This window comes from Bufo bufo, chromosome 4 (genome assembly GCF_905171765.1).
Source record: "Bufo bufo chromosome 4, aBufBuf1.1, whole genome shotgun sequence".
Lineage (NCBI taxonomy): Eukaryota > Metazoa > Chordata > Amphibia > Anura > Bufonidae > Bufo > Bufo bufo.
In genome coordinates, this window is record NC_053392.1 from 435,217,658 (window position 1) to 435,230,049 (window position 12,392).

A 12,392-nucleotide genomic window follows, 5' to 3' on the forward strand; every position below is an offset into this window, starting at 1 on the left:
GACACCCACCAATCATGAGAGTGGGGGGTCGTGTGCTCCCCGTATGAATGAAACGACAGTTGAGCAACTCTTGGCTATCACCAGCAATCCCATAAAGTTTGAATAGAGTGGCAATGCGCATAATTGTCAGGAACTCCATTTACATGAAATAAATGTTGTCATGATCGGTGGGGTCTTAACTTCTAGACACTGCTGATGCAATCTTGGCTATGGTGGATGAGACTGAACCTGTTGGTCAAAAAGTTTGCTTTACACAATAACATTTTCTGCTCAGAAAGAAGCAGTTACAATGATTAAGATCAAAACGTTTGGCACAAAAGTTTGTTTATTAAATTGAAGTTTACAAATCTTAATTGCAAATTAATAAATCAGAAATAAATCTGACTATGAAAAACTGCATTTACACTGCATTATATACATGAGGTGGAGTGCAATAGCATCGTGCAATGCAGTAGAAGTCATAGACATTTTCCAGCATGTCCATTACAACCTGAACTGTGTTGGTCATTCCAACAAATTTGGTCAGTTCTTGATTAGTTGCACGATGATTCCTTGGCATCTTTATGGTTTAATTAGGATCCAACTGCACAGACGTCCCCTGTATTTGTCCCTGAAAATTTACCACAAAAAAAAAAATAAAATATTAAAGACTCACACACAAGCCCCTAGTGTAAGGAATAACAGAAACAAACACTTTTTAATACTATGCCACACTAGGAAAGTGAACTATTATTCTGAAATACTCAGAATAAATTTCAAATCAGAAATGTATTTACAGCTCATTCATCTATCAGCATAATGAAGGGGAAAGACCAGACATTCTACAGTACATTAAAAGGGGTTATGCACCTTTGGAGGGAGGGAAAACTCCTCCTTGAGCAAACCGGAGGATGGAAGCCTACTCACCTGCTTCCTGGCGCTGGCTCCCCACTCCTTCTCTTCTCGCCCTTGGCTGCTCTGTTGCATTCTCAGGATGTCAACTTCTGTTTTGACACCACTGTAGCCAATCGCTGGCCCCAGCGTTGATCTGCTACCATTGTGTCATGTTAAACAGTCATGCTGGCTGCAGTGGTGTCAAAACAGAAGATGACAGTCGAGCCCAGGTAGAGGAGGGCAGTAAGTACACTAACCCAATCGTAAGGGCAGCAGTGAGGGATTGAAGACAAATATAAACTCCTTTATTTTTATTTTAACCATTTGAAGGTCATGCCCGAGATTTCTTATCATGCCAGATTTCCCCTTTAAATATGCATCCTTTTGACATAGACAGCAGAGCGTTATATACATATTTTTTCACATTTAAGAAAAATACTACGCTCTCTAGTTTGTACAGTGCTCTGCACTACCAGCACTATAACACTATACAGTAAAGATTTGAATAGACTAAGTTTATATTTAGTTTACCACCACCCCGCCCTTATGCAAATATGAGATGTGCAATGCGCATCCTCACCGACCTTTTGGGCAACACTGACTGATACAGCGAGATCTTTAAACATCCCCCTTTTGTCTATTTGCCCCGAGGAGGATAATCCATCCTATACGAGCTTAAGAGCAAACCCATCATTACCATGTCTCTACCTTTCAACTCGGCCATGTCCTGCATTATATTAAAACACAAGTGCTTTCCCCAGCCCCTTCAGAGCTTTCTGCCTTTGAGACTCTGGCACTACAAAGCAAGGAACCCAAAAAGAAGATCTCTAAATTATACATTTTACTATGTCTTATAGGTCCCAATACGTATCCTTTTGTTTCCTCATGAGAACAAGAGCTAGGGATCCATTTTACAGAACAAGAGACGCGTTCCTCAATATCAGGTGTGTCAAGCTGCAGGAAAACAGCTATAAGATTCTGACTCGATGGTACTACACACCTCAACGTCTGCACCAGATGTTCCCAGGCATCAGTCCCATTTGCTGGAGATGCAATAATGACATCGGCTCTTACGGGCATATATGGCGGACTTGCCCCAGAATCGCTGCATACTGGACAGATATTTGGAAGTTATTATCCAAGCTTTACAAAATGACGGTTCAGTATCCCCAAAATTAGTATTTTTTCTGGCTTCAAGGGGTCTAAACACATACAAGTGCTATGCCAGATTTTACTAGCTACAGCCAGACTGCTAGTTTTTTTCTGATCTCTAGCTCAGAAAGATAACAGCGCTTAATACCCTGGATATTTCATCTCTGTAAGTACTGAATATTAGCATAACTGATCTTCTCTCTCACATTCAGACCTCCTCTAGGCAATATACTTACCTTTCATTTTTGGGATATGAGATGTACTGTTCGCCTCCCTTCCTACCGTTCCACCCCGCCCTATCCTAGTCTGTTTTCTTTTTACTGCTTTAAGATTGCACAATGTATACACTGTATATAACCGCGACTTTATTGCGATTGATCCTTCGCATTGTAGACGAGGCCGCAATTTTATTGTCTTGTACATGTTGTACTTTTTGATGTTATGATGTATCTTTAAAACACAAATAAAAAACTTTTTAAAATATAAGAAAAATACTAGTTAATTGCTTTATAAATCAATAGTAGTTTATACTTCAGTAAAAAGGTAAAATGATTGGAAAGATTGAAAAAGGCTCTAATAGGAAGCGCTATACGTAAAGTAAATAAATTATGCAAAATACATTAAATTACAGATGCAGCTGAGCTAAACTTCATGGTTAACCCGTTAAGTAAAAAAATGGCACAAAAAGGTTTAACTTTTTCAATGTATCTCAATGGCTTTTGTCTCTTTTAGCTCGACTACATCTGTACTTTAAATAAATGAAAAGGGGGGAGATCAGGAATCAGAGACTTAAAAACATTCACCAGGTGACAGGTAGGGATGAGCGAACTTGTGTTTTACAAGTTTGAGTTTTATTACAATTCCATTATGGATTCCGTTACCACTAGGTATGAGCGAATCGACTTCGGATGAAACATCCGAAGTCTATTCGCATAAAACTTAGTTCTAATACTTATTAGAATTACAATGTATTGGCTCAGATCAGCTGAAGTTATTGCTTCGCGAGACTTTGCGCAATAACTTCATAAATTAATTTGTACTGTAAAAAAACATTTTCCGAACTCGGGTTCGGTTCCATCATAGAATTTCAATAACGGAATGCCTTTAACTCCATAAGGACACAGCCTTATTTCACCTTAAGGACCAGGCCATTTTTTGCAAATCTGACCAGTGTCACTAAGTGGTGATAACTTTAAAACGCTTTGACTTATCCAGGCCATTCTGAGATTGTGTTTTCGTCACATATTGTACTTCATGACACTGGTAAAATGAAGTGAAAAAAAATAATTTTAATTTATAAAAAAATTACCAAAATTTACCAAAAATGTGTAAAAAATTGCAAATTTCCAAGTTTCAATTTCTCTACTTCTATAATACCTAGTAATACCTCCAAAAATAGTTATTACTTTACATTCCCCATATGTCTACTTCATGTTTGGATCATTTTGGGAATGATATTTTATTTTTTGGGGATGTTACAAGGCTTAGAAGTTTAGAAGCAAATCTTGAAATTTTTCTGAAATTTTCAAAAACCCAATTTTTAGGGACCAGTTCAGGTCTGAAGTCACTTTGCGAGGCTTACATAATAGAAACCACCCAAAAATGACCCCATTCTAGAAACTACACCCCTCAAGGTATTCAAAACTGATTTTACAAACAGTTTTAACCCTTTAGGTGTTCCACAAGAATACTGGAAATATAATAATAATGGAAAATAGAGATACAATTTCAAAATTTCACTTTTTTGGCAGATTTTCGATTTTAATATTTTTTTTCCAGTTACAAAGCACGGGTTAACAGCCAAACCAAACAATATTTATGACTCTGATTCTGTAGTTCACAGAAACACCGCATATGTGGTCGTAAACTACTGTACGGGCACACGGCAGGGAGCAGAAGGAAAGGAATGCCATACAGTTTTTGGAAGGCAGATTTTGCTGAAGTGTTTTTTTTGGACACCATGTCCCATTTGAAGCCCCCCTGATGCACCCCTAGAGTAGAAACTCCAAATAAGTGACCCCCAAGTTTACACAATGATTTCATTTTTCTAGCAAAAAAAAAAATCATGTTTTAGTGTTTCCATAGTCAGAGCCATAACTTTTTCAGTTTTTGGGCGATTACCTTGGGTAGGGTATGATTTTTGCAGGATGAGATGACCGTTTTATTGGCACTATTTTGGGGTGCGTGTGACTTTTTGATCGCTTGCTATTACACTTTTTGTGATGTAAGGTGACAAAAAATGATTTAGCACAGTTTTTATATTAAATCTTTTACGGTGTTTATCTGAGGGGTTAGGTCATGTTATATTTTTATAGAGCCGGTCGATACGGACGCGGCGATACCTAATATGTATACTTTTTTTTATTTATGTAAGTTTTACACAATAACAGCTTTTTTAAAACAAAAAAAATGATGTTTTAGTGTCTCCATATTCTGAGCCATAGTTTTTTTTTATTTTTTGGCGATTGTCTGAGGTAGGGGCTAATTTTTTGCGGGATGAGGTGACGGTTAGATTGGTACTATTTTGGTGGGCAAACGCCTTTTTGATCGCTTGCTGTAGTACTTTTTGTGATGTAAGGTGACGTAATGGTTTATTTAGCACAGTTTTTATTTTTTTATGGTGTTCATCTGAGGGGTTCAGTCATGTGATACGTTTATAGATCCGGTCGATGCGGACGCGGCGATACCTAATATGTATACTTTTTTCCCCCCCCCCTATTTTTTTTTTTTACTTTATTTGGGGAAAATTACGTTTTTATTTATTTTTACTTGAAACTTAATTATTTTGGGGGAAAACTTATTTTGTCCCACTTTGGGACTTGAACTTTTGGGGGTCTAATCCTTTACAATGCATTCCAATACTTCTGTATTGGAATGCATTGGCTGTATGAGTAATACAGTGTGTATTACTCATACAGCTTCCGGCCTGTGAGATCCAGGGGGCTGGATCTCACAGGATCGTCACCGGAAGGCAGCACGATTCCTTCCTTAGGCATCACGCTGCCTTCCATGCCATCAGGTCCCCCCTACAGCCCCATGGGGACCCGATGGCACCGCCGCCACCGCAATAGGTAAAAGCCGCAAACCGCAGGTCTGAATTGACCTGCGGTTTGAGGCGATCGCCGACATGGGGGGGGTCACGGTACCCCCCCGCGCATTTAGCCGAGGTGCCTGCTCAATTATTTGAGCAGGCACCGGCTTCCGATCTCCGTGGACATAAGGGCGTACCTGTACGCCCTCTGTCCTGAAGAGGTTAAGAGGCATTCAGTCATAATAGAAGTCTATGGGCCGCATAACGGATCCATCTAGTTTCCTGTGGTATGGCCCCTGGTAACAGAGTTGTAATAAAACCCGAACTTGTAAAACACAAGTTCGCTCATCCCTAGTGACAGGTACTATTTAACACCCTTCTGTACCCTGACTTAACTGTATGTCAAGGTGAACCTTAATTTGTACAACTCGATTTACCTGCATCAGCCATTTGTATATTTCAGCTAAAACCAGCTGGGGGCATTTTGCCATATTGTCAATGGCAAAATGCCCCCAAAACGACATTATCAATAAAGGAGGCTTTATTATGAAAAAAATACTACACATATTTGGTTTTGCCACAGCTATAAACAACCCAAAAACGGTTCAAAATAGTTATGTCATTTAACCAGTGCACGGTATAAATTGTAAAAATGCTAAAATTGCTGTTTTTTTAGTCACCCCACCTCGTAAAAAACATAATACAAATAGTTCAAAAGAAGTTGTATATACCAGAAAAGGGTACCCATAGAAAATAGCCTGCTCTTAGCGGTTAGTTGAAAATATAAAAAGTAATCGCTTTTAGAACATGGGGACAAAGATTTGTACGTTTGTTTATTTTTTTCCCCCCCAAAAAAAACCAAAAAACAAATTTTATATCAGCATAATCATATCAAACCGCAGAATAAACTAATAACGTCCATCATGCTAAACAGTTAATTATGTAAAAAAAAATTTTTAAAAAAATAAAATCGCTGTTTTATTGTTTTTAGGGAGAAATGTGGAACAATAAAGTGACCAAAAAGGTATGTACCCCAAAATCATAATGAAAACTACAGGTCATTTTGCTAAAATCAAGCCCTCATACATCGACATACATGTCGAGGGAAAAGAAAAAAGTTAGGTTCTCAGAAAATGGCAAAACAATTTAAACTGCCGCTTACTGTGAAGGGAGCACAATGGGCATTATTAATGTGAAGGGGGCACATGGGGCATTAATACTATTAAGAGGGCACAATGGGCATTATTCTGTGAAGAGGGTACAATGGGCATTACTACTATTAAGGGGAATTATTACTGTGAAGGAGGCACGATGGGGATTACTACTATGAAGGGGCACAATGGGCATTATTCTGTGAAGGGGGTACAATGGGCATTACTACTATTAAGGGGCATTATTACTGTGAAGGAGGCACGATGGGGATTACTACTATGAAGGGGCACAATGGGGATTAATACTGTGAAGGGGGCACAATGGGGATTATTGCTGTGAAGGGGGCACAAGGAGGGCATTACAACTGTGAAGGGGCACAGATTGGGCATAACCACTGCGAGAGGGGCACATTGAGGGCATAACTACTGCGAGAGGGGCACATTGAGGGCATAACTACTGTTAGGGAGTAGGGATGAGCGAACCCGAACTGTATAGTTCGGGTTTGTACCGAATTTTGGGGTGTCCGTGACACGGACCCGAACATTTTCGTAAAAGTCCGGGTTTGGGTTCGGTGCTTTCTTGGCGCTTTTTGAAAGGCTGCAAAGCAGCCAATCAACAAGCGTCATACTACTTGCCCCAAGAGGCCATCACAGCCTTGCCTACTATTGGCATGGCTGTGATTGGCCAGTGCAGCATGTGACCCAGCCTCTATATAAGCTTGGGTCACGTAGCACTGCACGTCACTCTGCTGATTCAAGCATAGGGAGAGGTTGCTGCTGCGACGTTAGGGCGAGATTAGGCAGATTAACTCCTCCAAACGACTTCATTCTGTGATCGATCTCCAGCTGTGGATCATTGAAGTGCTAATATCGACTTGCTCACTTTTTTTAGGCTGCCCAGAGCGTTTTTATATCACTTTTTTCTGGGGTGATCGGCGGCCATTTTGTGGCTTGTGGTGCGCCAGCACAAGCTACCACCAAGTGCTTTTAACCATCAATAGTGTGGTTATTTTTTGCTATATCCTACATCAGCTGCAGGCTGAGCCTGTGTCACCGAAGTGCATTTAACCATCAACAGTCTGGTTATTTTTTGGCCATATACTACATCAGGTGCAGGCTGAGCCTGTGTCACCCAAGTGCATTTAACCATCAACAGTGTGGTTATTTTTTGGCCATATACTACATCAGGGGCAAGTTGAGCCTGTCACCCAGCGCCTAAAAAAAAAGACCTGACATTTCTATACAACCAAATCTGTACTGTTTTAGCTGGTCAAGTTATTTGTAGTGACCGTAAAAGCACAGTTTTTGTTCTGGGTTGAAAAACTATTCCCAAATTTGCCATTCTCAAAATTGTGGTGAACAGCAACAATGAGGAAAACCTCTAATAAGGGACGCGGACGTGGACATGGTCGTGGTGGTGTTAGTGGACCCTCTGGTGCTGGGAGAGGACGTGGCCGTTCTGCCACAGCCACACGTCCTAGTGAACCAACTACCTCAGGTCCCAGTAGCCAGCAGAATTTACAGCGATATTTGGTGGGGCCCAATGCCGTTCTAAGGATGGTAAGGCCTGAGCAGGTACAGGCATTAGTCAGTTGGGTGGCCGACAGTGGATCCAGCACGTTCACATTATCTCCCACCCAGTCTTCTGCAGAAAGCGCACAGATGGCGCATGAAAACCAAGCCCATCGGTCTGTCACATCACCCCCATGCATATCAGGGAAACTGTCTGAGCCTCAAGTTATGCAGCAGTCTCTTATGCTGTTTGAAGACTCTGCTGCCAGGGTTTCCCAAGGGCATCCACCTAGCCCTTCCCCAGGGGTGGAAGAGATAGAATGCACTAACGCACAACCACTTATGTTTCCTGATGATGAGGACATGGGAATACCACCTCAGCACGTCTCTGATGATGACGAAACACAGGTGCCAACTGCTGCGTCTTTCTGCAGTGTGCAGACTGAACAGGAGGTCAGGGATCAAGACTGGGTGGAAGACGATGCAGGGGACGAAGAGGTCCTAGACCCCCACATGGAATGAAGGTCGTGCCACTGACTTTCACAGTTCGGAGGAAGAGGCAGTGGTGAGACCGAGCCAACAGCGTAGCAAAAGAGGGAGCAGTGGGCAAAATCAGAACATCCGCCGCCAAGAGACTCCGCCTGCTACTGACCGCCGCCATCTGGGACCGAGCACCCCAAAGGCAGCTTCAAGGAGTACGCTGGCATGGCACTTCTTCAAACAATGTGCTGACGACAACACCTGAGTGGTTTGCACGCTGTGCCATCAGAGCCTGAAGCGAGGCATTAACGTTCTGAACCTTAGCACAACCTGCATGACCAGGCACCTGCCTGCAAAGCATGAACTGCAGTGGAGTAAACACCTTAAAAACAAGAAAGTCACTCAGGCTCCCCCTGCTACCTCTTCTGCTGCTGCCGCCTCGGCCTCTTCTGCCGCCGCCGCCTCGGCCTCTTCCTCCGCCTCTGGAGGAACGTTGGCACCTGCCGCCCAGCAAACATGGGATGTACCACCAACACCACCACCACCTGCGTCACCAAGCATCTCAACCATGTCACACGGCAGCGTTCAGCTCTCCATCTCACAAACATTTGAGAGAAAGCGTAAATTCCCACCTAGCCACCCTCGATCCCTGGCCCTGAATGCCAGCATTTCTAAACTACTGGCCTATGAAATGCTGTCATTTAGGCTGGTGGACACACACAGCTTCAAACAGCTCATGTCGCTTGCTGTCCCACAGTATGTTGTTCCCAGCCGGCACTACTTCTCCAAGAGAGCCGTGCCTTCCCTGCACAACCAAGTATCCGATAAAATCAAGTGTGCACTGCGCAACGCCATCTGTGGCAAGGTCCACCTAACCCCAGATACGTGGACCAGTAAGCACGGCCAGGGACGCTATATCTCCCTAACTGCACACTGGGTAAATGTAGGGGCGGCTGGGCCCCAGGCGGAGAGCTGTTTGGCGCACGTCCTTCCGCCGCCAAGGATCGCAGGGCAACATTCTTTGCCTCCTGTCTCCTCCTCCTCAGCTTCCTCCTCCTCCTCTTCTTCCACCTGCTCATCCAGTCAGCCACACACCTTCACCACCAACTTCAGCACAGCCCGGGGTAAACGTCAGCAGGCCATTCTGAAACTCATATGTTTGGGGGACAGGCCCCACACCGCACAGGAGTTGTGGGGGGTATACAACAACAGACCGACGATTGGTTGCTGCCGGTGAGCCTCAAGCCCGGCCTGGTGGTGTCCGATAATGGGCGAAATCTCGTTGCAGCTCTGGGACTAGCCGGTTTGACGCACATCCCTTGCCTGGCGCATGTGCTGAATTTGGTGGTGCAGAAGTTCATTCGCAACTACCCCAACATGTCAGAGCTGCTGCATAAAGTGCGGGCCGTCTGTTCGCGTTTCCGGCGTTCACACCCTGCCGCTGCTCGCCTGTCTGCGCTACAGCGTAACTTCGGCCTTCCCGCTCACCGCCTCATATGCGACGTGCCCACCAGGTGGAACTCCACCTTGCACATGCTGGACAGACTGTGCGAGCAGCAGCAGGCCATAGTGGAGTTTCAGCTGTAGCACGCACGGGTCAGTCGCACTGCGGATCAGACCCACTTCACCACCAATGACTGGGCCTCCATGCGAGACCTGTGTGCCCTGTTTCGAATACTCCACCAACATGGCCAGTGGCGATGACGCCGTTATCAGCGTTACAATACCACTTCTATGTCTCCTTGAGAAAACACTTAGGGCGATGATGAAAGAGGAGGTGGCCCAGGAGGAAGAGGGGTCATTTTTAGCACTTTCAGGCCAGTCTCTTCGAAGTGACTCAGAGGGAGGTTTTTTGCAACACCAGAGGCCAGGTACAAATGTGGCCAGACAGGGCCCACTACTGGAGGATGAGGAGGAGGTGGTGGAGGAGGAGGAGGATGAGGATGAAGCATGTTCACAGCGGGGTGGCACCCAAAGCAGCTCGGGCCCATCACTGGTGCGTGGCTGGGGGGAAACACAGGACGATGACGATACGCCTCCCACAGAGGACAGCTTGTCCTTACCTCTGGGCAGCCTGGCACACATGAGCGACTACATGCTGCAGTGCCTGCGCAACGACAGCAGAGTTGCCCACATTTTAACGTGTGCGGACTACTGGGTTGCCACCCTGCTGGATCCCCGGTACAAAGACAATGTGCCCACCTTACTTCCTACACTGGCGCGTGATAGGAAGATGCGCGAGTACAAGCGCACGTTGGTAGACGCGCTACTGAAAGCATTCCCAAATGTCACAGGGGAACCAGTGGAAGCCCAAGGCGAAGGCAGAGGAGGAGCAAGAAGTCGCCAACGCAGCTGTGTCACGGCCAGCTCCTCTGAGGGCAGGGTTAGCATGGCAGAGATGTGGAAAAGTTTTGTCACCACGCCACAGCTAACTGCACCACCACCTGATACGGAACGTGTTAGCAGGAGGCAACATTTCACTAACATGGTGGAACAGTACCTGTGCACACCCCTCCACGTACTGACTGATGGTTTGGCCCCATTCAACTTCTGGGTCTCCAAATTGTCCACGTGGCCAGAGCTAGCCTTTTATGCCTTGGAGGTGCTGGCCTGCCCGGCGGCCAGCGTTTTGTCTGAACGTGTATTCAGCACGGCAGGGGGCCTCATTACAGACAAACGCAGCCGCCTGTCTACAGCCAATGTGGACAAGCTGACATTCATAAAAATGAACCAGGCATGGATCCCACAGGACCTGTCCATCCCTTGTGCAGATTAGATATTAACTACCTCCACTTAACAATATATTATTCTACTCCAGGGCACTTCCTCATTCAATCCTATTTTTATTTTCATTTTACCATTATATTGCGGGGCAACCCAAAGTTGAATGAACCTCTCCTCTGTCTGGGTGCCTGGGCCTAAATGTGTGACAGTGGCCTGTTCCAGTGGTGGGTGACGTGAAGCCTGATTCTCTGCTATGACATGAAGACTGATTCTGTGCTGACATAAGGCCAGATTCTCTGTTACGGGACCTCTCTCCTCTGCCTGGGCCTAAATATGTGACAGTGGCCTGTTCCAGTGGTGGGTGACGTGAAGCCTGATTCTCTGCTATGACATGAAGACAGATTCTGCGCTGACATGAAGACAGATTCTCTGCTATGGCATGAAGAGACTGATTCTCTGCTGACATGAAGCCAGATTCTTTGCTATGGCATGAAGAGACTGATTCTCTGCTGACGTGAAGCCAGATTCTGCTATGGGACCTCTGTCCAATTGATATTGGTTAATTTTTATTTTTTTTATTTTTATTTAAATTCATTTCCCTATCCACATTTGTTTGCAGGGGATTTACCTACATGTTGCTGCCTTTTGCAGCCCTCTAGCTCTTTCCTGGGCTGTTTTACAGCCTTTTTAGTGCCCAAAAGTTCGGGTCCCCATTGACTTCAATGGGGTTCGGGTTCGGGACGAAGTTCGCGTCGGGTTCGGATCCCGAACATTTCCGGGAAGTTCGGCCGAACTTCTCGAACATCCAGGTGTTCGCTCAACTCTATTAGGGAGCAAACATCTGTACAAAACTACTGTGAAGGTTGTACAATGAGGGCACTACTACTGTGAGGGGGTACGAATTTTTTTAAGTATTGGGGACGGGGGGTGCCAGAGAAAGGACCCGCCCCGGGTGCCAAACAACCTAGGCACGCCGCTGCCTGCATGTCCCACTTTCAACTCTATCCTATGTCCTGAGGACACAGATCCAGTTGAATAAAATGGTGAAGCAGAGAGCAGTGAGCTTCCTTCTTCACCATTCCTGTGCTGTTCGTAGTCCAGTGCATGCAGGCGCGATGTACTGACATCACGCCTGCTGCGCTCTTCCACAAACAGCAGAACACAGTGTGGAGCGGCTTTGTTGGTCAGGGGAACATACGATAGGTGAGTTTTTACTCCGGAGGCACTACTCTGAGGGGGGAGCTACATAATCCTGGGAGGGATGGGAGCAGTAAAGGGGGGGCGCGTGTGTGTGCGTGCGCGCGTGCGTGCGTGCGTGCGTGCGTGTGTGTGTGTTCGTGTGTGTGTAGGGCCATATAAGGTGGCATAATTCTTTGAAGGAGGACATCTAAGTGACAAAACTGTGAGGGGTCCACTAAAGTGGGCATAACTGTTTGTGGGGGCCATCTAGGGGGCATAACTGGGGGGGA

General features: G+C 45.2%; 1 protein-coding gene across 1 annotated transcript in view; it reads right to left on the reverse strand.

The window, feature by feature from the left end:
* ZDHHC14 (zinc finger DHHC-type palmitoyltransferase 14) overlaps positions 1–12,392 on the reverse strand; it is a 208,421-nt gene that overhangs the window by 203 nt on the left and 195,826 nt on the right. Inside the window, exon 10 of the mRNA XM_040429368.1 lies at positions 1–610. This exon is cut by the window's left edge and continues 203 nt beyond it. Within this exon, the coding sequence (XP_040285302.1) occupies positions 569–610 (42 nt within the window). The 3' untranslated portion in view covers positions 1–568. The remainder of the gene's footprint in view (positions 611–12,392) is intronic.